The sequence below is a fragment of the Amphibalanus amphitrite genome, unplaced genomic scaffold (assembly GCF_019059575.1).
Source record: "Amphibalanus amphitrite isolate SeventyFive unplaced genomic scaffold, NRLGWU_Aamphi_draft 001526F_arrow, whole genome shotgun sequence".
Lineage (NCBI taxonomy): Eukaryota > Metazoa > Arthropoda > Thecostraca > Balanomorpha > Balanidae > Amphibalanus > Amphibalanus amphitrite.
In genome coordinates this window covers 82,126-109,297 of record NW_024883019.1, presented here as the reverse complement: position 1 = coordinate 109,297, position 27,172 = coordinate 82,126, and the positions used below count along the sequence as shown (strand labels likewise).

General features: G+C 48.4%; 1 protein-coding gene across 1 annotated transcript in view; it reads left to right on the top strand.

Annotated features, from left to right (window-relative positions):
- The window catches only part of LOC122373633 (transcription factor p65-like), a gene marked incomplete at its 3' end in the record, with an annotated part of 133,500 nt that overhangs the window by 25,829 nt on the left and 80,499 nt on the right, over positions 1-27,172 (top strand). The window contains exon 2 of the mRNA XM_043351908.1: positions 5,789-5,898. Coding sequence (XP_043207843.1) covers positions 5,789-5,898 — 110 coding nt within the window. The remainder of the gene's footprint in view (positions 1-5,788; positions 5,899-27,172) is intronic.

The window sequence follows — 27,172 nt, the reverse complement described above, 5'->3', positions numbered from 1 at the left end:
CACAGGACCGCCAGGGGCACCACAGGCCTAGCAGTGACACCACGGGCCTGGTGCCCCTGGGCCCTGACAGGACTGTAACGCCCCTAACAAGCCTGAAGTGTCCCCGGCAGGCACGTGGTGCCCCTGACAGGGCTGAGGCGCCCCTGCAAGGCCGGTGGTGCCCCTGGCAGGCCTGTGGTGTCCATGGCAGGCCTGTGGTGCCCTTACTAGGCCTCTGGTGCCCCTGACGGGCTTGTAATGCCCCTGGAAGGACTGTGGTACCCCTGGGCCCTGACAAGCCTGAGGTGCCCCTGACAGGCCAGTGGTGCCCTTGCTAGGCCTGTGATGCCCCTGACAGGCTTGCGGTGCCCTTGGAAGGACTGTGGTGTCCCTGGGCCCTGACAAGCCTGAGGTGCCCCTGACAGGCCCGTGGTGCCCTTGTTAGGCCTGTGGTGCCCCTGGCAAGCCTCTGGTGCCCTTGCTAGGCCGCTGGTACCCCTGACAGGCCTCTGGTGCCCCTGGCAGGCCTCTGGTGCCCCTGGCAGGCCTCTGGTGCCCTTGCTAGGCCGCTGGTACCCCTGTGCCCGGAGAGGACTGGTGCCCCTGAAAAGTCTGAAGTGTCCCTCGGCAGGCCCGTGGTGCCCCTGACAGGCCCAAGGTGCCCCTGCGAGGCCGGTGGTGCCCCTGGCAGACCTCTGGTGCCCCTGGCAGACCTCTGGTGCCCCTGGCAGGTCTGTGGCGCCCCTGGCAGACCTGTGTTGACTGGTGCCCCTGCTAGGTCGCTGGTGCCCCTCACAGACCTGTGGTGCCCCTGGGCCTTGACAAGCCTGAGATGCCTGGCTATGACAGGCTCGTGGTGCCCCTGATAGACCAGTGGTGCCCTTGCTAGGCCTGTAGTGCCCCTTGCAGGCCTCTGGTGCCCCTGCTACCCCTGCGCCCGGAGAGGACTATGGTGCCCCTGAAAAGCCTGAAGTGCCTCTCGACAGGCCCGTGGTGCCCCTGGGCCCTGACAGGCCCAAGTTACCCCTGCGAGGTCAGTGGTGCTCCTGGCAGGCCTCTGGTGCCCCTGGCAGGTCTGTGGTGCCCCTGGCAGGCCTGTGTTGACTGGTGCCCCTGCTAGGCCGCTGGTGCCCCTCACACGCCTGCGGTGCCCCTGGAAGGACTGTGGTGCCCCTGCCCCTAGGGGTGCTCATGGGCCCAACAGGCCCGTTGTGCCCCTGACAGGCCTGTCGTGTATACTTGCTAGACCTGTGGTGCCCCTGCTTCCTGGCAGGCCTGTGGTGCCCCTGGCGGGCCTGTGGCGCTCCTACAAGGCCGTAGGTGCCCCTGACAGGTTTGTGGTGTCCCTGGAAGGACTTTGGTGCCCCTGACAAGCCTGAAGTGTCAAGGACAGACCCTTTAGACGCCAGGGTCAAGTTCGTCGGACTGACAACGATTTGCTTACCTGATAACGTTCCTGGTAAGTAGGGGAGAGTGGGGTAAGATGCCCAGGGTGGAAAAGACGCCCCACCCCCTCTAGCGACGAAACAAAGAATCGGACCTGGAAATTAATGTTCTTAGCGTAAAGCGGAAGCCTGCCTTGTTAACGGCACAAAAAATTGCGAAGCTCAGTTGGGCAACGGCTGGCTGATGACTGCATGTTTTTTATTTGCTGCTTTCAAAAAATATTTTGGTGTCAGAACATTGTAAATATCAAAGAAGGTAAATAATTTTTGCGTCCCTTGCTATAGTCGTGATACATTAGCATGCGTGTACTGTGTCCCAAACAGTTTGTTTCATGGTGTAGTTTTATGGCTAACAAATTGTACTGATTTAATGTTACTTCGGTACCTTGGGGTAAGATGCCCCCTGTCCTGATGGGGAAAGACGCCCCCTAAATCCGTAGGCTGTCCTTCAAACAGCCCGTCAAATCATTTATTACATACTTGTGATGTAGACAAAAGCCGATCTGGGACTATTGAGAGTCCAGTACGGTCGGGTGCTCCCCATGCCGGTCTCTCGGCCCACATAGCGACTTTTTGGACGGCATCAGACTCTGAGAGCCCTCACGACGGCCTCTGTGGGCCCAATTATTGGCTCCAGGGCCCCTCACGACATCCTTTGAGGGCTCCCACGTTGGCCCCACGGGCCGCACTGGCATCGGAGGTCCCCACGATGGGCTCGAGGGCCCTCAAGCATCATGAAGACCTATAAGAGCCCCACAGTGGTCTCCGAACGCCACCACGGAGGCTTGTTTGGCCGCGCTGGACTATGATGGCCCTAACGATGACCTCTGAAGCCCCTTACGACTACTTTTGAGGGCCCTTATGATGACGTTTGGTGTCTACTGCAGGCTCGAAGGGACTACTGATTCGTTCAGGCGATTCACGTGCCCATTTATGTCACTTATAGTGCAGGGGGCATCTTTCCCAACGTCAGGGGGCGTCTTTCCCACCCTGTGGGGTAAGATGCCCCCTTTCACTTCTTCAGGAAAATGCTTAATAGCAAAAAAAGTAATAATATTTCAGGCACGAAAGTGTGATATTTTTGGAGAAAAATGATGTCGGCTTCCGTTGAAACTCCAAGTTTTTGCTTTCCCATCGTCATTTTCGAATAATATATGACATAGTAAAACCCTGGGCATCTTTCCCCACTCTCCCCTACTCACTACTCAGCGTCCACAACATATATACACATAGCACATTCATATATACTTGCTTACAATTGGTAAATGTGGTTGTGGCAAGAGTTAAGATACTGACTAAAAATAAAAAAAATAGAAAGAAAAAAACTGAAAATGGGGGCACCACCAAAATGAAGTGGACGAAATCCGTTGAGTTTTTAATTTTGGGTGTAGGTAGGGGCACCACTTCGATTCATGACCCTCCCCTTGGAGTTTTCCTGGATCCGCCCCTGCCAGAGACCAGACAGACCACAGACCACAGACCACAGACCAGAGACCACAGACCAGACAGTTCAGAGAACAGAGACGGCATACCACAGACCTGACAGTAGACAGACCGAAGAGACTGTGGATATTCACTGATCCGAGGATTTGATACAAAGTTAACTAAAATTGTGCTGTTTTTGCCACATCTTCGGTTACAAACCTTATTATCCTGAACGTTATAGAATAACATGAGTCTTTGAATTACATTTTAGGTGCCTGGTTTCAGGTATCCCTATACAAAAAAGTAAATAATAAATCTAACTTCTGAAGGTTCAGTCAACTATACATTACTGCACGTAATTGATGTTCTCCCATTTCGTTCACGCCATATCAGCACCATTATAAATGTATACTCAGTAGGTATGGCTGGAGCTGTGATCGCGACCTCTGACCTTTGTGCCGCGGGCTTATTACCTCGTGTCCACATATCCGGGACCAACATAGACTTCCAGAGGCTTCTCAGACTCCGGCGAACAGCGCCGGTAGCCATGGCAACCGGCTGTGATGGCACCGGCTGCCATGGCAACTGGATGAGGTGCCGCGGACCTCTGGCGTGATGCCCTTTATCGCGTGCAACAATGAACAAAAATGCTTGATTTGATTGAGGGTAACCTACGTTTGGAAAGAACAGGCAGCTCAGTAGTTCTATTGACGATCTAGCTGCCAACACTTCGTTTCCGTTGTCGATTCTAGTGCAGCAAAATCGACGGACCCATGAACGTCCAGAAAGCAGAAGCAGCAGCATCTCAAATTGTGAGATAACTTCTAGTAGCTGTATCCCCAGGGCTGCGGAAACTATCGATTTTTGATGACTCCGACTCTGACTCAAGCTTCCAAAATTGACAGCAACCCTGGTCAGACTCTCATCCCCGACTCCGACTCCGACTCCGCAGCCCTGCAGTGCATGTATTGTTCGACCAGTTTATGCGATCGCGGAGCTTAGCTGCTCCGAACCATGCCTGTGTTACGGAGGAGTAATAGTATGCGAGTTACAGAGGTCTGAGCGCTCGTGAACGTGCGTTTGAAAGGCTCCGTACGGCAGAAAACGTCCTCTTATGCATCAATACACGTACCAAACAACATTGAGGCATGGTTAAGGGTGCCATGGAAAAGCACCACCTACGCAATGGTATGCGCAGTGCAGCCGCATTCAATGCATTGAACAGGCTGTGTCGATTGTTTATGTATGGGGATAGCACTCGTTGGCCGGGGTCGGGAGGAAAGATACAAACTTTTTTGTTTATCAATACTTAATCGATATCAACTTGATATTTTACATTTTGGTCAGAATATTGTTTGTGTGCGTCTTTTTTCGGTATTGTAAATTCTCACTGCCGTATATAAAACACACTGAGTTTGGTGCAATTGTGACTTTCTTTGATTTCTGTGACTTTCTGTGATTTATGTGCTTCTGTGATTTTCGAAATTTCGTTTTTCGTTACTTTCTAACGGTGTTGGTTGGTATTTTGCTTGGTATGGGTATCCAAATGATCTGTAATTGACATCACTAGTCGGGGGCCCCAGCTAACCCCCTGCTCTCTAGGGGGAGGTGTGGGGGAGGAGGGGGGGGGGCTGAACCGGTACGAGTTCCACCGACCGGTGAGGAATGTATGCAAACATAAACATTGGGGACACATCTGTACTGGCAGACCGAGAAGAGGGGCAGGGGCGTAACCAGGGCGGGAGTCAAGGGGTGTCTGATGGGGCGCCCTACACGGGACAGGGCGTAACCAGGGAGGGAGTCAGGGGGTGTCTGATGGAGCTTCCTTTGTGGCAGTGGCGTTTTCAGGGAGAGAACCACCTAGAGAACCAAGACAGTTATGGTAGCATAGCCGCATCCAAAAACTGAGCACGAGTCCTGCTTTGCTTTAAGTCGAAGTCTCATTGGGCTGCGAGACTGACATTTTCGGGGAATAGCTACCCCACAAGCAACTGTCTGCAAGGGACAAGGGAACAGGACACTCAAACTCCATTCAATTAATATATTTCACTAAAATTCTGCGCATATATAGACCAGTAAAATTAAGAGATTATGGTAATCAGGCATCATGATTATTGGTAGTTTCCACACTTCATTTTTTCTCAGCCTTGTGGTCTGCTGTTTTACCGAAACGAAATCTAGTAATTATATGCAATTTACTTTTTCTGAGCGGATGTTTTAATACCTAAGCTATATTTAATTTTCACCAGATGACCCAGTGAGGTTGATTTATGTTCGTTTTTAAATTCGACTACCACATCGCTGCAATGTGTGACACATTGTTCTTGGATTAGTGATCAGACCGTGTTTGGTCCGTGTCGGAAGTATACACCGGCAGTTGTTACCGATTTTTGATGGACCGTTGACGCCTTGTTTTGGCTGTGTAGCTGCAGAAGCGCGGGGTACTTCAAGGAACTGTGTTTGCGTCCATTGTTTTCCGGCTGATCTGTTCGATATGCCTTATTTGATGTTAGGAACATTGGCAGATTATTTTCCGTCCACTATTGTACGGAAATATTGGTATGAAGTAACAATGTTATGCCTTTTTTGTATGTAATTGTACACTGGATGTTTGTTGTACAACCATGCATTTTCGTGAAACACTTCTGGTACCACGTGATTCCACCGCCCTCAGCAATCTGTTTGTGTTGTTTGTTTTTATCTGTAATTTCTCACTCCTGGAGCACCTATATGGAACTCGATGTCATACCTGCGTAGTTGGAATACTTCTCCCTGTGTTCTGTCCACCAGTGACGCCATTCGTACTCGTGCGGCTCCACAGTGCAGTGTCTAACCGTAGTGTTGTCTTTTCCAGCAGTGACGCCATTGCCTGCGCCCTGCAGTCTGTACTCTCTCGGCTCTATTAGCATCTAACTTGTCCGTTTATTTCTCTCCCCCAGTGACGTCATGGCCTGCAGTCCGTACTCTCGCGGCTCGAACAGTACTTCTCCACCGTCCCACCACAGCCCTGGACAGTACACAGTCAAGGCCGAACCGGCCCTCCACCAAGGTAAGGCTCGTCTTACGGTAATTATGGTAATTTGGTGCGCGTGTGGTGTGGTTTATGCATGCGTATGAGGTGGGTTCTTCGATAGCCTGCGGGGACGCACTTAGTGACAACAGACCAGCAAACAGGGTGCGACTCAGGAAGGTTACTTGGAAAGCTTGTATCTGTCGTTAGTTCTTGATAGTTGTATCGGGACATTCCGCATAATAGATAGATAATGAATGACAGTGAGTTCTGTTGAAGTCACATCGTGGCGTCTGCTATTTAGGTACAAAGCAGATATGGGGTCTCCACTCATAAAATTATCTTTTTTACTCCTTTCTTCGTTTCGGAGCTAGCCATCATCATTGTGGCTAGCCGCTAGCATTACCATAATCACATTACCATAATCGTCTGGACGTGGAAAGTAGGCACAGATCATCGAATATGCTTGAATAATGGTTCTCCTACAGGCATTTTTTTAGCTAAACTATTATACGAGCCATTTACGCAAAGGCACGATATATGTGATAAATGGCATGCTTTCAAAATATTCACATGGCATAGTTGAAATACTGTAGTTTCATTGGCTGTCAATAATTGTGAATGCGTTGTAACTGTCCTGTGTGCAATGTTCATGCTATCTTTGGTACTGCTCTTGTTAACAGTGTTCTATTAGCTAGCTATATGACATATGGGACTCTTTTTAAAGTCATAGCAATCATTTAAGCGTAATTATTCCATATATTATATTGCCGCATTTTGATGCATTAAAACTTAATACTTTCCCAATAGCAAAGGAATAAATGTGCACTACATTGCCACTAACCATTTCTTCACGGACTCCCTCTCACCACCCGGTATAGGTGACTGAATTTCTCAGCTCCATAGTCCATTGGCCCCGCGTGTGCTGAACTGTCTCTGTCCAGTCCCTGCGCACCTCCGTCTGTCTCCTCTCCCTCACACCGATTGAGGCAGCGCTGAGGCACGGAGAGTCTGAGACAATTCAACGTCTCTGCCGCCTCCAAAACCCTTCCCCTCCGCCCCCGTAAGAGGCGGGCGTTGTTCCATTCAGCTCAGCGGAGTCGATGGATTATCGGTGACTCCGACTCCGACTCCGCAACCCTGGTTCCATCCACTTGTTGTTCCATTCACTTCGTGTTCAATTGAAAGTGAAAAAGAAACAGACCGCAGGAGTGCTTTCCTGGAAAAGCACGTCCGCCATGTTGAATTGCGAATGGAGGCGGCCATCTTGCATGTACCATGTGTGGTAGCCGGTGAGGTAAACTCAGCTGGGATTTCCTGGTGGCTGGCATTTGTAGGTAATACCTGGAGACTGATAGGCTTTGCACATGTCAGAAGGCGAGTCATAGCTCTCTGTTCAGGGAACGAACTTCGACGGCGCCCCTTTTCTGGGGCAGGAAACGGCAAAAATTGCCAGGTAATCTTGACAGTGCAGTAAAAGTGACTACATTAGTCTATAAACACGAAAAAATCACTTGTTGTGGCCGACAAAGACTAAACAATAGCAAATCAGCCACCAAATTCCCCAATAAGTACCCAAACTCTGTCCGTTCTTCAAAAATCCCCTGCAGATCAGCGTTCGTCTACACGAAAAAGTCTCTGAATATCCGGCCTGTGAAGATTATTGTCGCCAGATTTCCCCGGGTTTCTCCAAGGCCACACGCGCCGGTGATTGTGGATATCCCCAGGCGGGCGGGCTCGTGACTGAAACAAACCACAGGTGACGTAGGAATACATCACGCCGCGCCCATCCCCTTTCCTTATCAGGCCCGTACCGCTTGTCGACGTAATTCCTCTAGAATGCAGGATTTGTAAGTGGTGGTGATAGCGGTTAGGTAATTCATCTACATTGAGTAGGCTAGTAAGTGAATCTTTTGTCTAGTATTGCGGTAAACAAACACTTCACTAACCATTTTGCGTGCGGAAATTTCAAAATGTCCATACAAGCTCGTGAATATACCAATGTATCGGTGTTAAATAACTTTTTTCGGAAAAGCCTCTGAACATTTTACAGGTAGATTTATTTTACGTCGAATCCCATACCCGTCAGGACGGTCAAAGTTGCCAATCGCGCGTCACCGTTTCATCTGGATGAGTCGCAGCCGCCGCGGAGACCGGTTCTGCGCCGTAAGGCCTCCGCGGAGGTCACAGCCGCCCCCCAGTGACGTCATTTGTGTGTTGTACCGGCAGCAGCACCCCGATAGCGGCGAGGCGTTCTGGGGCCTTCCCGGGTGGCGCGGGACACGCGGCGCAGGGGCGACTTCAGGCAGAGGGGTTCGGGGGGTCGGCGCAGGGGCGGATTTGTTCATTTTGGAACATGGGGATAGGTGTACTCTGTCATGCAATCCTAGTTAGGGCTGCGGAGTTGCAGTCGAAGTTGGAGTCGGTCCGAGTCGATGGTTCTAACCGGAATGGGAGTCGATTTGGAAGTGTGAGTCTGAGTCTGAGTCACCAAAATTGCACCTACTCAGCCACCCTGCCCCTGCTTCTTATGACATACATTACCGATAAGAGTTGAGGAAATTTCATGGATTAAGCGATTTACTTGAATGGCTTGACTATAATATGTTGAATGTCTGATGTTTTAGAGGGTTTGATCACGATTCGTCGACCGAGGCCCAGATTATTTGCTCGTGTTATAATTAGTGACCTACATTTATTATTCCATGTAATAACAGTGACCCGAAGCAACGAACGACCATTGAAGTTTATTTATTCACCCATGCTAACTGATACAGTCACCGTCAGCCGGACTTCAGAGGCCATTGCCAATAAATAACCCTGTGACTTTGGTATCGAGAGGACATTAGGTACTGTGTAACTATGTATTTAGAGTTAGGATTGACAGGGAATGATTGTCGCTCTCCTCTCCTCTCCTCTCCTATCCTCTCCTCTCCTCTCCTCTCCTCTCCTTTTTTCCTCTCTTCTCTCCTTTCTGTGCGGATTTCTATAAACTGCGAGCAAAATCGTCCGGGGAGGTTATGGATCATGTGACAAAAAATGAGCTCCTGAGTGTATAGCGGAACCCCCTGAACCTTTAGGCCGCGGGCCCGACAGTTAACCAAACAATCTCAAAGTGATCACTGATCCGGCGTGACCACCGCGCCGGATACGTCTCTCTGCCGGGGAACTGCGCCACAATCGCTGACGCTTCTCTGAGTTCTCCGACTCTCCGGGCGGCCAGACGGTCACCGTATCACCTTCGCGTGGGGTCGCTGGGGCTTGTGGGAAGTGGGGTGGGGGAGGGGGTGGGGGTCTAGTCAGAGTGGGCCGAGGGTAGTCATCCCTATCATAGCTTTATGTCGACAATGTCGTGACTCTATGTGCGGCCATGTTGTGAAACGCTGACCGCTGTGCCTTGGTTACGGACGTGTTGCAATGTTGCAAATTAACCGTCCAGCTAGTTTGCACAGGCGAGGGTCAATGAGGCACTGAGGCACCTACTGCAAATGAATCCCAATACTTAGCAGACTATTATTGCTGGGGAACCCCCCACTCCTGCCGGGGAATTCCCCGAGCTGAGACGAAAGTGGCGCACGGCTGCGCCAGCGCTGCCGCGCCGTTCTACGCCGCTGCCGCGGGCCGGCGCGGCGCTTTCGTCTCGTGTTCGGCACGATTGTCAATATTTAGAGGCGAAGCGCGGCGCGGGTTTCCCTGCAGATCTGGCGCCGCCGCCAGCGGCGCGTCCAGGGATCAGATCGGGGAGGCAAGAGAAGTGGCGTGTCCAGGGTTTGTAATGGGGAGGGGAAGGTTGGAAAGGAGGCGGGACGCGCCTAGGGCTGATCTGGGAATGATTCATGTCCGCGACAAAGTGAGGCAGATTGTACTCTGATTTGTTAGGAGGACCGCTTCATACAATTATACATTACATTTAGTTAGTAGATATATTGGACAGGTATGTGGTAAAGAGCAAGTAGCATACGAATATATTCAAGTAGCTACTTGAATATATTCGTATGCTACTAAATATATATGTAATTATATGTAATTGCTACTTGAATATATTCGTATGCTACTTGCTCTTTACTACATTACATTTAGTTGTTGGCATTTGAAAAGCAGGGACCAGTATTCCAGAAGCTCAACTGTTCCTATAAAATATTCCCATGTCTGTGCAGAAAAAACAACACCTATGTTTAAATTGACTGTGTTTCATCCACTCATAACATCATCCCTTCTTGTCGCATATTTTACCGGTGAAATAGGTAACTGATGTTGGTAATCACAAAGCATGGTGATGAATATGATACCGACACTTTGTTGACGTTTTTGACAGCCATGACACGCTGCACATCAAAATTCACTGAGGAAGTGCCCGTTGATAGCTTACGGGGAACCGTGCGTTTTGTGGTATATGATGCATCGCATTTCCCTTGTTATTGCGTCGTTTTCCCCTGCGAATGTCATCATCGCCATCATTGTCGTCAACTCGTCACCAAGGTTACGGTGACGTAACAGCGGACTGTGAAGGCGTTTTCTTTCTTTTTTTCGGGTATTTCGGGTGTTTTTTTCGTTTTTTTTTTTTTGCTCGTCAACTCTGGTTTCACTTCATTTGCACACATTGTATTTTCGTTAAAGAGAAAACTGTGCGCCGTTTTTTAAAATTGTCGGTTTGTGATACCTAACTGAGTAGCTACTCCACGAATGTACTCCACGGTATCCAGTACGGGCCGGTTCCGTATCCAGACACCGCCGTCGGTTCATACCGCTTGGATCCGGACACTGGACGGACCCGACCCCCGGGCAACAGTCGCTCACAGTAGGTACTCACAGTACTACTCACAGCTCACAGTAGGTACTCACAGCTCTCACAGTACTCGCTGTGCGGTCTGTGGTGGTCAGAATTGTCGGTACCTATCGATTCGCCAACCGCAGTCGGCGCCGGCCCGGCTTCCAGCGGCATTTGACGTGTGCTAATCGCGCTGATCATTATGGCAATCAGACGGGGTTAATAACGGGCACGGACCTTGCTATTGGTGCTAAGGAAACTGAAATAAATGATGTATTTAGTAGTGTAATCTCGTGATAATAAGAAATTTAACATTCATGATTTTTATGTTTAATAGGGATGTTAATTTTTCGTAATCCTCAACGAACATTACCAAGTGCCTGTGCCATTTAAAACCAGTTTCTTGCTCATTTGAATATATTTCAATGCAAAACATGTATGACTTTGTCTTGTCTTGTCTAGCAATGTCATCAGAACATTGGGGCCTTGGGCTCTATATCAAACATTCACAAAATCCGTCCCGATTGTGCGCATTTACATGGAAGGTCAGTGACCTCACCCGCCGCGTCAGTCATGTGAATGACGTCATCGGATGATCTCACCGCACACCGGTGACGTCATCGGCGGCCGGGAGTCGGCGGCGCGCTGATTCCCCGGTGGCTCTCAATCCTGGTGGCCCGCTTTGTACTGAGCACGGCGAGGTATTTCAGTTTGAGAACCACTGGTGGCTAGCTATGATAGCACGCGAAGACGAGCACAGTGGTTCCGAAATGGTCAGCTTACTGCGCTGAGCGTACGAATAAGACCAACGAATTGTCTGGTCCGCAGAGTCGATTTGGATTCGGATCCTATCGATTCAGATCGAACCACACACCAACACTTCAGTCGGGCAAAGACGGTGGTATCTTTCGGCCCAGTTAATTTCGGTGTCTTTCGTAAGACGTCCATGACGTCATTTGTCATTAGTCATTAGTCATTAGTCATTAGTCATAGTCATTGGTCATTTGGTCAGTGGTCAACGGTGAATCTCATGACTCACGTGGTATCACCCCCTTCCACCCCCTCCCCCCACCAGAGCTGGCATGGTGCCATATCCCCAGTCATTGGGGGGGGGGGGGAAGGGGTATGCGGTCGGTCGGCGTCGGTTTCAATCTGAGTTTTAAGCCCGAGGCAGGAGTCTGTGGAGTGTGGGCGTGGATGTGACCGTTACTGTGACTGTGACTGATTTTGGCTGTGAGCTGTGGCTGCGGCTCCAAGGGCGAGTCGATTATATGTGTGTGGCTGTCTTGGTCTGAACAACCGACTCACTGGTGGCACTGGCTGGAGTCACTGAGTCCCTATTGGAGTCACTTAGTCACTGGTGACTAGAAGTGTCTGAGGTGAGCGACTGAACTGACCGAATTTCAGAGCCGTGTTAATTATATACATCGTTTGACTGCAGAGCCTCCCGCTGAACGCATTGCCGCTGAACGCATTGACTGCGGGAGGGGAGGGGAGGGGGAGGCGTTTAACATCCCACTGAGCCACAAACACTGCATCCGAGGGTACCTAAATACGAGTTTTATTAGTTTCGAATCGATACTGATTGCTCAAAAGTTAAGGTTCAATCATCTACCTGTAGATTATGGACCAGAGTGAGAGCTTCTTAGCTAGCTGCGTTATTGTATGCGAATAGATATCCTTACCATGGATGAGATAATAATGGATTGGTGTCTTCGCAGTTTTTGGCGACATTGAGCTCAGGCCTGCCATCTAGCGGGAGAATTATCGTAAGTTAGGAGCAAGCCGAGTGAACGCCGCTGATTAGCATTGTGACACACGGGAGTGTGGTGTAGTAGCGGGCTTGTTGTGCTATTTTTCAAAAGGTTACGTCTATATATGTCAGTAAAAGCAAAGAAATTAATAGATTTATGTGCAGCGTCAGTAAAAAGATAAGCAGTTCCATGTTATTTCCTCATTAAATCGTGAAACAGGGAGTTATTGGAGACTTCGCCAGCACGTGTCGTTTTCGCTATTTTTCACATGAGTCTTTACTTGGCCTAAATCAAGCAAATTGCCCGATCAAAGAACAAAACGAACGTTAAGTACTATCTATAAGTCTAATGAAAAAGTTGAACGGAATTGCTAACGTCATTGCCGCTCAATTTGTCATTCAAGACGCTTTTTGAGAAGGACTCAACCAGTGCTGCGTAGTCGATGAAATTTCAGTGACTCTGGCTCCAACTCCGATTCCGGTATCCAAATATCGACTCCGACTCCTTCGGGCAGAACTGTCGATTCACACAGACTCCGACTCTGCAGCCCTGGTAAGTCTGTGGAGTCGATGACTTTTCGGTGACTTTCGACTCATACTCCGACTACAGCTCTTAAAAATCAACCGACTCCGAGTCCGAACAGAACCGCTGGCTCTGACTACAACTCCGCAGCCCTGGCCCAAGATAGCCGCCTAAAACAACTTTGATGTGTGATATTTTTCGTACATTGTTAATGTTATTTTAAACAAGGAGTGGAAAAGGGAGACGAAGCCTTCACAAACAAGGATCTCCTGTTGCGAATCAATCAGCTGCTGGAACAGAAAGGCATAAAAACCACGCGACGCATCTCATTTCATCGTTTTCCTAACGACTCCAATGTAAGCACTGATCAATGCAGTGCGAGCATCGATGTGACATTTGTGTACCAAGTTTGAGTGTTATCCGCCCAGCCGTTCTTGAGATATGGAAGCGGCACCCCGCACGTGCGCACGTGCAGTAGCACCTCCATAGTGACACATGGAAATGCATTGGCCACTGGGTGCCTAACTATTGACGAAGTTTTACTGTAATGGGCCCAGCCATTGCGGAGTTACTTCGTGTGGAACAATTTCGACACCCCTATGTTGGCACGTGACACGTGCCGTAACATTAAAGGGACCCTCCCACCTTCCTTAAAGGGACAGTATCACCATTTTGATGAAATTTGACATTGCATAGGCCCCACCTTTCTGGTCCGGGAACTGAAGACCGATCCTCGAAGCTCCACACCGTTATCCCGCTATCGCCGCTCAAAGTACGAAAGGTGTACTACACTTTGAATCGTGCTTCACTATCTTCAGTGTTTAAATGTTTGCGCCGTTTTGAATTGACCGCCAGTAATAAAACTTTTACCCTGGTCATTTCATCAAATTTTATAAAGCCAAAACGTTTTTCGCACTTATTCATCACCGTTAAATTCATTAAATAGTCGTAGGCAATTTCCGCTGTTTCCTTCGGATTCTAGCGGCTCAACAAAGGAATTCCTCCAGCTTGAATCACAATCTCCCTCCAATGTATGACGTTTATCACGTGATTGTCACGTGATATTTTCTCCCATTGTCAATTGTCACGTCCAATTGTCACTCCCTCCAATTGTCACGTAATATTTTTATAGGCAATACCTAAGGCTACCTCTCCCTAAGGACAACTCAATCAGAAAAACGACCGCGTAAGCGTAGCGTCAATAATGTATTATCTGCGCCAGTTCTGTAGTAATTTTGCATGCTTCCAAACTGGCGGCCATGCTTGTATAGTGGTGGTTCGCTCATGAAAATGAATCATGAAAATGAAATGTGGTTGCAATATTTTTCACCGAGTTCGGTCCTCAAACTATGTTTTTCTGATTCAGAAAAATAAGAAATGCTAGTAAAAAAAAAAATCAGCTCCATACATGGATTTTTTTTTCGATGATACTGTCCCTTTAACATTAGTTTTGAGTTGAGATAGCCAAGTTTGCGGCCAGGCTCAGAAACCACCATTTATCCTGGTCGCAACCCCCGCAGCTTTATGGTGTTCAAGAAATTTCTTCCCTTTACTTGCAGGGTGGGACCAGCGTGGTCCCTATCTCTTAACCATTACGGGAATCTGATGACGTCATCAGGCTTTCGAACGTCCGTCATTAAGTTTGACTAAAACGTTTTGTAGCACGCGGTGGTATATGCTATTTGCGCGCAACATCTGCCGCAAACGCCGCACTTCTAAAATAAAGTCGCTAGGAACAGCGGAGATCCCAAAAAGGTAAACAAAAGTAAAAGTCTAATATCTTGAAAACCGGTGAATATTTTTCGGTGAAATTTGGTAGATATTCGTTTTCGCTCTTTCTGAACCGAGCGACATCACTTTCATGCCAATTCATAAACTTTTTTGAAGGTGGGAGGGTCCCTTTAACTAAGATGAAGGAAATCGGGCGAAATTCGGACAAAAAGGAATAAGCCTACCAAATATGTATGACATATTGTCAAACTGCCGTACCATTGTGAGTAAATGGCCATATAAAAGCTCGTACAAGCCGATGGGACTGGGCGTTTCAATACACACCGTCTTACGCATTTTATTTTCGTTATTACCTAAAGGCTACTTGACGTTTTTGGCTTTCAAGCATTTAAGACATTTTTTGTCGTCTCAGGTCCAGTAAGATTACCTCCAACTCGTGGGAATATGCACTTTGAGCCAACTAACACACCACACCCACGTGTGTCATAATGCTGAGAGATGGCGTTCACTCGGCTTGCTCCTAACTTACGATAATTCTCTCGCTAGATGGCAGGCCTGATCCCAATGTCGCGGATCCCAATGTTAATTTCCACGAGACACCAATCCAGTGTTATATCATCCATGTCCTTACTTTTGGATCAAACTCACTTTGCAGTTTGAAGCTAGCATCGAAAATTTCCAGATATGTTCTCCGGCCTGCTCATGCCGTGATGTCCCGTGATTTTTGCTATCTGGCCGCCTTATCGCATGACTCCGTTATAAAATAACCCTCTTATCACGTGACCCCGGGCCATCACTCACGTGACTCGAAGCTCATGGCACATCCGTGAGAAACCGAAATTCTTAAAATGCAGATTTATCCACTGGAAATCCCAGCACTTCTGCACGCATCTGTAAAAGTGTGGTTTAAATCTGAAAACATAGAATTTGTGCAAATTTGTATAAAGTGGACGTTTCCTTGTGATAAGTAAATAAAAAAGTTTTTGCGCCTTTTAAAAGTTTATGAAGCCATACCCGTAGTACTTTCTATTGTTGGCCAGGATGTTTAGCATTAACTTTTTCGAAGAAGCTATTAAGCTTTTTGAATTTGATAAGAAGTATTTCTTCATTTGGCGGGAGGTGGTTGAGTGATACGTATTTGGTGTTTTGCTTACACTTGTGGTAAAAAGACCACAGGGTCATTTGGTTGCCACTTTACCTGTTTTATTGAGGCTTACCTTCATCCATTAAGTGATATGTTACATCATTACCGTGCTTTTTGGAGAAAGTGAATATTGAATAGGTTATCCAAAATATTATGATCTCAGGTTTCATGATATATTTGTTCTGGTGATGGTATCATTGCGTCTTCCGTATACAGAACTATATTTCATGAACTATAGTTCATGCCAATGCTGCCGAAAAACAAACACTGGACCGGGTCTTTTATCAGCTTAGATTAGAAGCTGGTTTTTCCCTGGTTGATAATCCTGCCATTCTAGAGTACTGCACGAGCTGTGCTACAAATGAAAATACCAAAGCTTCATACTGTGCTGCAGGGAAGTCTGTTACAAGCGAAACAAACCCATATCGCTGAATCAAGTGGAACTTTCTGTTTTGGGCGCTGTAGAGCGCTAGTTTTTGTTCCTGTTGAGGGCGTTAGAGCAGCCGATTGTGTGCCAGAAGAGCATCAGAGCTGACAGTTTATCTGTCAGTCCAGCCGGGCAGAGCTGCCAGTTTTCCAGTATGTAGTTTCCCGCTGTGTCTATGAATTTGTGGCGGGACCATCATGTCACGTGGCTGCCCGCGTCAACGTGCAGGCTGGTAATGTTCGCCGGCACCGGAGATTGATGGGCAGGGGCGGCTCCAGGCCACAGGACGGGGGGGGGGGGGGCAGAGGCGCCTCCAGGGAAGAAACGAGGGAGGCACACCGTGATTTCGGAAAACCGGAAAAGATGAAGGAAGAGCAGCATTGGTGGTCGACGGCATATTCCGTTATCATCATAGCTTCTTGTTTTACTTACTCTAATCATGCTTTACGGTCTTCCTGGTGTTATTTTGCCGCATTTTTGAAAACAAACACGCTAATTTATTACGCAATCTACGTTTAATAACACAACTGCATCAATTTTTGATAATCTATCAACAAGTTTCGTTGAGCCCAACATCCGATGCCTACCCTATCACGCAGCCTGACACCGCCCTTGGCACACCCATGCTTTTGCTGGGGCCGTTGCATCCCGTGCCGTGCATATATCCCGAATCCCCGGGCATCCTGCATCCCCGCATTCTGTATCCGCGTATCCCCGTATCCCGTATCCGCGTATCTCGTTTCCTGTATCCAGTATCCCTCGATCCGCCGTCTGTCCGTCTCTCCTGCCGTAACTATATGCGGGGACCTCTCGCTAGCGTGGCCGGCCGGCAGCTGCTGGTGGGGACGCCGGAGGCCTGGGGAGGGGAGGGGAGGGGGAGGGGCGGGGGAGGGGGTGGGGAGGGGTACCTAAAGATACCGCCGCGCCGGCTGACTGCAGTGGCCTCGGCTGCCGAGCCTCAGTGGAGGGAGGGTGCGGCGCGGGTGCTGACGGGCAACCCGCGGTCCGGAGTGTCTGGGAGTTCCCCAGAGTGTCGGAAGAGTGTCGGAGGAGTGACAGAGAGTGTTGAGAGTGAAGGAAGGAAGAGTGCTGACATCACGGCTCCTCGGTTAGGTAGGTTGCCTCCATCTTTTGTTTAGCCTGGCCCTGGACTCCAAAGGGGAACCCCCGTCCGGACGTGCACGGTTGATAGAGGACGTCCTGTAACTGTTCGCTGACTTCTCGTGGGTAATCCCTTCTTTTTTATAACGTCATCTCTCCGTTGCGTGACTGCGTCCATGACCGCCTTGCCTTTATTTGCTGATTTCGCTTGTATTGACTAACTTATCCTCCTGCTCTCTTGACGGATCTAGCGGTAACGCCTCTTTGCTTTGACGTGATCGGGGATTTTCCCCTATTACGGTGCCTGATGACTGTGCATTGTGAATTGTGCACTGTGCAATCATACCGAGTGAGAGATGTGTACTGTATGACATCACCTGACACAGTAGCCTCAAGCCTGTTTGACCGTACTGCTAGTGGCCAATCTAGTGACGACTCCCTGGAGTTTCGACTTCTGGCCTGTGTGTAATACCTTCATTTTCGTTAGAGGTTAAAAACAGGGCGCCTGCCCTGGGGCAATGTGATCAAGGCTCTTAGAATTCGCTTGCAGAAGTCACGTGACAATTGGCCTGTAGGAGGCAACTTAGGGGGGGGGGGAATTCTTAATAGTCACGTGACCTGTTTGACCTGTTTCCGAGTTCCAGCCCTCTCAGGCCACTCGCTGCTCGCCGCCTCGGTTTCGCTCATTGGCGCTGTACCGGTAGTTTTCGTCAGTTCGCCGGCATTCACCACTGCTTGCTAACTTTTCGGTCACGTCTGTCACCCCTGCTCTTAGCGCTTTTTCGCTAATCAGCTGTGTAAACTGACAACGGTGTAAAGGTGGCGTTAGTTTACTGGGTGGTTCGCGTTCTGGTGGTGTTGACTTGAGGATGAAAGCTAAGAGGTCGAGAAGAGGATTTTAACGGACCGGTACGCACTGTCCGAAGTAGTGGCTCAAATGGACCCTGGCTTCCCGAAGGTATTTGAATGATGGCGTTAAAATGGGCCGGGCAAGGAAACCATTACTATGGCAGATATGGTTTACATTATTATTGTCAAAGTATTGTCCAACTGGGCGATTCATTGTCCTGTTTTCGATGGTTATCCTGTTTCCCCAATTTTCTCACAAAAGTCCTATGTAACTGATTTCAATTAGTTGTTCTCACAAGCTATTTCATTTGATGTCAATATGTGCATTAATGACTGAATAGCTGATGGAATGTACATTGTCATTATGTCGCTCGATCAGTATTCAAACAGCAGTTAAAACTGCCCCCTGTCCTCCGTGCCTGACTCCGCCTCTGATCTCCGAAGCCGGCCGTCTCGCCCGTCCCCAGCCGTTCAGGCCCGGCGGTTCGTCCCCAGCCGCGACGCCCGGGTTTCCCCAATGCTCACGGTCTGAGAGCGAGGGATGACAATGCCGTTTACCACGTTAGGTGGTGTGTTCGTGTGTAGTGTGACAACAGCACTTATCCGGATATGAAGGCTGTGGTCACGCAGAGGCGGCGCCAGGGAGCCTACGAAAGGGAGGATGAAATATGGGTGCGAAGTGGTGGTATATGGTACTGCCAGTACGAATGCTGTGCTAGATTTAGCTCGAGTTGGTTTGATCTGAAACACGGTTATTATGATGACGCGTTTTCCTTGCATTCTCCAAGGGCGCCGCAAAAGGTTTTGTGTGGAATGTTATGCCATCCATCGGTAGTTTTATGGCATCATGCAATAAGCCTTCTTTGCTTCAGCTTTGTTGTGGCTTTTTCAGTTTTCCTATTCGGATTAGTGTATCCGTCCCCGCTTCCAGCTCCCCCTCCCCGCCTTCCCCAATCCAGCCCCTCCCCCATTGGAGGTGTACGATCACCTTGCGTGTCGATCATAATCTGACACGGCAACTCGTGTGTTCCACTTTGGTAGATATTCCTCAAAAGTCTAGATCTGGAGACAGACGCCCACCGTCTGGCACCGCCGCGGCTGACCGCCGATTTAGTACCGGATTGTACCGGTATAGGCCCGTGAGTGTAGGAAAATCCCCGGCTGAAGGAGTTTCCCGCCGCCGCCGCCAGGGGCGCTGGCGGCGGCCATCAAACATCCGTGTTCCGTGCTATGCGCAGAGGCGCACCCAGGTACGCGAACATGGGGGTCAGGACGTGAAGGAATGTTCCACACGGTAGAATGTTCCCAGATTTTGGTAGAACAGTAATCAGCCGTCAATGGATGACGATGATGGAGCGGCATATGGAAATTTTGCGCCGACTGAAAACGAGCGTGACGAGAAGCCTGGCTTAGCGGAACCTAGAGCAGCACGCCACGGTCATTTACTACTTTCGATATCATATCAGATCTTACCAGGCTTCCTAAACTCAGGCCGGTGATCTTGGTTTCGGGAGCCGCTGAGACTTCTTGAAACGTCTTTTGAGAGATATTTCGACCGGACTTCCTAGTAAGGTATCGTGCGAGCTGGTCTTTCTCTCGAAACCTTTACGATTTCTCGAACACTTACGGACGATTACCAGGAGATACAAGAGGAGATCTTCCACGACAGGCAACGTTAAGAACAAAACGTGACGTCAGATCGCCGCGTTAGGTATGGATGTAACGGATGGGGAACCGAATAATATTACCACAGTATCGCTTCTCGTGGATCCTTACATAACAGTTCTGTGGTATGGCTGACCAAAATGACACATCGTTTCCGGCCGGTGCCACGACCGGAAGTGCCGTTTACTTCCGGTGACGTCAGATTAACTGATCAAAGATGCCGCCAGTGGCACGTGCGCTATTGTTGCTCGGCGGAAATGGCTCAGTTCCCGTTTAACTAATGAGTTAGATGAACGGATTAGCGTATACGCTAATCTGTTCATTCATTCATGCATGCATTCATTCATTCATTCATTCATTCATTCATTCATTCATTCATTCATTCATTCATTCATTCATTCATTCATTCATTCATTCATTCATGAACACAGTCATTCGTTCACTCGTTCACTTCAAATAAATTGTTTTATGACGGGTGCTCACTTTCATTGGTGATGTAAATTTACTGGTTTTAAATCCTTCCCAACGAGGGAAAGTGTAGCAATTTATCATCGTTGTTTGTTTACCACTCATTATTTTTATGTGACCTGTATTTTTGATAAAGGGCGCTCCACGCTGTGGGGCTGCCTAACGGCACCCCACCCCGGTGGTTCGTTGTTTGGAAGTTATCGTGGATTATCTGCTGGTTCTTAGACGATATATTTGGCTCAGTCTCGTTATAGGCGACAGTAAGCCGTCTATGTATCGGACCTGATCGCCTTTCCTTACATTGTCTGATTGAAAATTGGCCTATGGGCTGTGACGTCCTTGACGTATTGTTATGACTTTTGTTATGATTAATTGTGTGGAGCTAGCTTTCCGCCGTTTTTTTTAAGTCAAGGGTTACTGGGCTTGTTTGAAGTTGTCCGTTCCAAATTTGAATATATTTTAACCCTCGCATGTGTAGGGGGGGGGGGGGGGGGTCGGATGGACCCCCCATGGTTTTTCGCGAATAACTCGCGTAAAAAGCGGCCGATCGCGACGAAACTTTCAGTACCCTCGCATTGATCAATTTTACACCTACCCTGAAAATTTCATGACCCTGACCCAAATGACCTTTGACCTGTGACCTCTTTTCCGAGACCATGTTTGGCCGGAATCGCGATTTCGCGTATGTCGGCTCGCACTAGCCGCTTGTTTGCAAGCTTTTCGTGGTTTCAAACGTTCAAACATGTGATTTGATGTTACTCCAGTGTGTGTCAAGGTCACCTGAAGGTCAGGTCAGGTCATTGACCTTTGGTGACCTCGGGTGACCTGGGTTCACTTTTTCGAGTTTTACATGTTTCTAGGCTAGTTTTTGGAGCTGAATTCGAATTTAACAACCATTTGAACATTTACGAAGTAGTTTTGGTGACTTCGTAACATGTTACGAAGCTGTCAGAGGCGGTTGACACGTACTACGAATACCCGTCACGACGCCTACTGGTTGACCTGACCTGACCTGACCCGACCTGGTCTAAATGCTTCAAGACATCATCTGTGATCAAAACTAACACGATATTCGTGATCAGCACCCCGAAAAACCCCTTAGCAGCCACACTTTACGACTTTCTAACAGGTCCCGATTTTCACGACTTTGGGTCATTGACCTGACCTGGAAGGTCAACCAATGACCTAGGACCTTAAAATTGGGTATCATCGGCTTCCTCTCGTCACGGGCAACACGCTCGTTTTTTCCGCGAAGCTCTAGCTCGTTCAGGGGCCAAACGGCAAGGGGGGGGTCCAACCGACCCCCCCCCCCCTACACATTAGAAGCTGGCAAACGCCGCACACATGCGAGGGTTAATATCCACCTCGCATTTCAACAGCATTTTTACAACTCTCCCGAAGTGGTCGAACCTCAAATACAGCTTCTATCCGTATGCGTGTACCATGACCCCCCTCCCAAACAGCTTTCCTGAGTGCGCCACTGCGCGGGGTGAGGGGACACTCCGGTCTGTCCGTACAGAACCGGCCAGGGTTCCCGGTATCATGCATCGCAATTGGTAGTGCCATGTAAGATGGCCTCGAAATGCCCAACTGCACGGCTGTGGCTGGGGCGGCCTCGAAATGGGTTCTGGAAAGAAGTATGGGACTAGCTTAGAATAGGCTGTTGAAATCTGAAATGTCTGGTATGTCATATCAAGTGAGTTTTTAAGTTTAACGCTGCGTTTGGACGTTGGTTTTATGATTGGCTTTATAATTTGGCGTTGAGCGGTGCTTGGCCGATTTGTCGGATTGGTCGACTGTTTACCTTCTCCCGCGTCTAGCATTGGTTAGTGTGAGGCCTCTGACTAGAGATGTCAATCGGATACCAACTTTTTGGTATACCGATACCAAACCGATACCAACTTGGTATTTGGTATTTCAATCGTAATGTGTTTGGTATTTTGTTGGTATCATAAGCCCTCAGTAATGTATTAGAGGCTAAGAAATCGGTAAAAAGTTGGTATTTCCCTCAGTTTCCCAAGTTGGTTTGGTTTCGGTATTCTCCCGTGGTTTTAGTTGGTATTTGGTTTGGTATCGGAATTCCGATTTTCCGTGATTGACATCACTACCTCTGACAGCTCAGAGCCGAGTCCTCTGCTCTCAGTCTTTGGATTGTATGATGTCATTGCGAATACCCCAGAGCTGGTATGACGTCATTGCGAATCCTCCAGAACCGGTGCCATTTGTATCCTCTGCTGGGGTCGATCTGTCGTCCACAGGTCGACTGACTTTGTCGAAAAGGAAAGAAGCACCTGGGTCACCGTCAGCTTTGTCCGAATTTGACAATCCATGACCAGACTGAACGGAACCGAACGACCGAACGACACGTGACCAGATACTGTCCGAACTGAACGACACGTGACCAGATAGACTGTCTGAACCGGAGGACACGTGATTAGATGGACTGTGTGAGCTGAACAGCGCTGCTGCTGTTGTCTGATTCCGTCGATTCTGTCAGATTTTGTCAGATTTCGTCTGAGAGAACTTCGAGAGAAAATAAGAAAACTTGTATTTGTTGTAAACGCATCAATTTTAGCTGGCACAGTAAGGCATCCAAATGTGCATCTGAATGTAGTGTTGAATGTATTATAGACCCTGGCTTATGGTATAAATATTATATAACATAAACACCGGCCGATTTTATGAATATGCAATGTGATATAACTTACAGACCCTGGCCGACGGTCTGTAATGGATATTATATAACATATAGACACCTACCGATGATACGCCATTTAATCCCCTTTCCATGACGAAGTGGCTCCTATTCTCGGCAACTGCAGGGTGGGACTAGAGGAACTAGTTGTGCTGCCTATTCTGCAGCCGGTTTGCTGGCTAATCCCCGGCAGCTAATCCCTACCGCCGATCCCGGCCGTCTCCGGGTCTGTTCAGCCCAGGTGGGATTCCGCAGGGCTCCGTTCTAGGTCCACTGGGGTTTCCCAGTCCGTTCGCGCGGTATTTTTGGCGCGGGCGATGAGATGTGGCACTGGGGCTGCCGGGTGGCTGGGAAGGCGGGAGGGGGGGAGGGCATCGTTTGGAACACTGCACAGAGGAGCCCAGGGGAGAGGTGTCTGAGTTTAGTTAGTTTGATTAAACAACTGGGATTCTGCTGCTATTGGCCGGAAATGTGTTCTTGAAGCTTTTGATGGCACTATCGGTAGTCCTTGCGCTCTGAAACATAACTTATCTTCATTATCATCACTTCATTGTGTTCAATTGTATTCTCATATTGTTTCACGTATTTCAATCCACAGGAATTCCATTTTATATTTAAAGCCTGTTCCTTTTCGTGGGGGATGGCATGTACGTATATCCTCCGTGGAACAATAGATAATTATCATCACCACACCATCAATTTTCTTTCAACATTCCTCATGTTATCAGTTGTGTATTTCCCGTGTTTTCCCTACCATAGGACCCACTCCTACATTGGTGCACGTGCTGAGGGGCGCGGCTCCAAATTCCCCGCATCGCGTGTGGTGAGGGCTCCTGAACGCCGGAACCGTCCCTACATGTTACCCGGGCGGAATAACCACGTGAAGACATGTAACAGCGGTGTGTCGGTTTGTTGGGGTTGAAGGGGTGTGTCCTCATTGGGGGTCATTATGCGCCACAGGAGGTGGCAGACGTGGAACGGTGGATGGGACAGGGAGTCAGACGACGTAACGGGACATAAACAGGGATGGGCAGGGTGGAAAAGAAACTGGAGGCCCTACTGGTGTTCTTGGAATCAGTGTTCAGTGTCCGCCACGGGCCACAAAACTCCAGTCCAGCCCTGCTCAGGTCCAGGGGTTCACAGCCCGGCCCAGTACGTACCCGTTCATGGTTAAAATGTCAAAGCTCATCTTTGACCAACCCATGAAATAATCAATAAATTAACAACAATACACCGATAAAATACCTTTCAGTAAACTCAATTCATTGATCAATATTTAGTTGACAAATGCAACATGCTCTTGCACTCTGCATTGTACAACGCACTTGTCATAATCAAGGTATAGTTTTTATATCATTCGCGAACCCCTGAGTCCGCTTTGAAGTTCCTGGCCCAGCACAGCCCGTTTACCCTTCCCATGTTGAGGGCTCCGCTGGTAGCCCGGTCATATAGCCTCGTTGCTGGTGCGCCCTAACACACCAAATCATCATCATCATCAGCCGGTATAGCCCGCGTCGAACACCGATGCGCAGACACCCAGCTGGGCCCTGCGGTGTGACGGGGACGTGTATGGGTTCAGATCAGCGCCGTTTGTTTATATCCGATGTGAGCGGGGAATGCGCCAGGCTCGGCTGCAGCTGTGGACTGGAGACTGGAGTCTGTAGACTGGAGTCTGGAGACTGGAGTCTAGAGACTGGAGTATGGAGACTGGAGTCTGGAGACTGGAGACTGGAGACTGGAGACTGGAGTCTGGAGTCTGGAGCGTGTCCAGAGGAGGGGTTAGTGAGTTTACTGCAAGGCGAGGGGATGGAGCATGTCAGGAGCACGTAGGAGCACGTCAGGAGCACGTCAGGAGCAGTTACATGTTCAGGAGCAGGGTGCAATCCTACAATCAAACCTGGTGGTAGCTTCTAGCTGGCAGCTGCTTTCGGTTGTGTCTGATTGACAGTACGCAGTACGCACGTCTTTCATAGCATACCCATGTGTGTTGTCGTCAGTTTAACAGTATGAGTATTCGTAAATTTTTGTCGATAATTGTGAGCACCTATCAGTACCTTCGCCGCTCCAAACCCTATGTGCGAAGGCTGTGTGATCGAGATCAATAGTTGTCTGCCGTAGTAGCTCAGTTCGATCAGTCAGATCAGACCAGATCAGTTCCGCTAATCCGGCTCATCCTACCCCAAAGAGCCCCAATAGGGAGTGGAAACATACCCACCAACCTTCAGCACAGGCTGGGCCCTAGGCTTTAGGCCTAGGCTTAGGCTTAGGTCTGTGTTCGGGATTGGACGCGTTGCGACAGCGTATTGAGTCACTCATGAGAACATGATCGTGGTTTATTTCAACAGAAAATAATCGCTGACTTCATTAAAATAACATATTCCGTAAGCCGAATGTGATATATTTTCGTAAAAACTGAAAAAAGAGAAATATAACTTCAAGTTTATATAACTAAGGCCTTGAAGTTTTTTATATGGTTGGCATGAATCTAGACATGATTGTCAGCATTGATTTGAAAATAATCATAATCATTCCAACAGTGTTTCATTTATGACAATACACACCGTCCACTATTTCGTTAGCATCACATTTAATCAACTATTTCAACCATGGGTGAAACTTTGACATCACCATTGGGGTCCCAAACGTCCAAGGGGGCCTCCATTTAGTGGGGGCCTCCAAGCAATTAGGGGCCTCCAATTGCGGAAGCGGTAATTTACGAACCACGCCAGGGCCTCCTCTAAGAAATTTTCATTGGGGGACCAGAGGATCAGAAGCCAAACCTGGGGTACCCCCAAATCCAGTTTTCTCATCGGATTTAGGCCACTTACTTTTCGTCACAGCTCTGATGCCATGTTTTTTTTTTTTTTGAATATTGATAAAGAAATGGTAGGTCACCTGACCCTACTGGTGGATCCAGGCCAGCAGGGTGACATTGTATGTAAATATCCCCCGCGGCATCCGAAATCGACGAAAATTTCTGGCTTTTTCACATTTGACAATAAAACACAATGCCTTTATTATAGAAAAAAATTAACGGCACAGCACTGCGCAACGAATCTAGCCGTAAGCCGACCCCAGAAAGTGTGAGGGTTAACCTTCGCCCGCACCTGGGGGGAGGGTCGCCACCCCCAAGTTAGTTTTTTCTGCTCTACACTTAACATTTTTAAAGCTAGAAACCTGTTTTTTTTTGTATAGCTGCTTTTCTATCTTTTCTCAGCGTCCATTGAAAATTTCAAGTTTCTGTGGCTTTTGGGTTTGGAGATATGACCTTGTTCTTCAGGTCATGTCATGTCCTAAATGACGAATACCCAATATCTTGCGATGGCTATGGGCCTTGTGAGCTTTTGACACGCTGATTTCGGTTTTTTTTTTGCCAGTCTTACCTCCCACCTATCATTGAACATGTTGTTCTGCGATGTACAGACGTCAGGGTCAGGGTCAAGGTCAACCTAGGTCATCTAAAATTATTGCGCTTTAGGCAAGCTGAATTTACTTTTCGTGAAGTTTCTTTGACTGTATGTTTAGTAAAAGCTTCTCAGTTCATGATCAAGTGTAATAGGGACACACAAACCGATCTGTGCACACATCAGTACATACACAGACATACACAGACATACAAACACATATCATTGACCTTGACCTAACTTGACGTGAAATGACCACAGCCAGCAAATTAGTCGGATAGTGTGACAAATAGCTGTTCTAGCTGGCTTGGCACTAATACGGCAGCGTCATCGGTATATGATGGGTTGGCCCGCTGCTTGTGTAGGTATCTTATTCGACATCACCACAATTTTTTCGTACAAGATTTTAAGCCTTGCGGTCAAGAGCAACAGATTCTTTGGGAAGAGACGAATCCAATGATACCAATTTTACCTCATCAGGTCAGTCATTGACCTTCCAGGTCAGGTCAAACTAAAGAATGTTGCTGTTTGGGGTCACCGTTGCCCGTTGAAATATCACGTGCGCTGCTCATCATATACCGATGACGCTGCCGTATTGTGATGCCAAGCCAGCTAGAACCTCTTTGTCACACTATCCGACTAGGTTTTTGCTGGCTGTGGTCATTTCAGGTCAAGTTAGCTCAAGGTCAATGACATGTGTTTGTATGTCTGTGTGTGTCTGTGTGTATACTGATGTGTGCACCGATTGTGAATGTGTCCATATTACATGAGATCATGAACTGAGA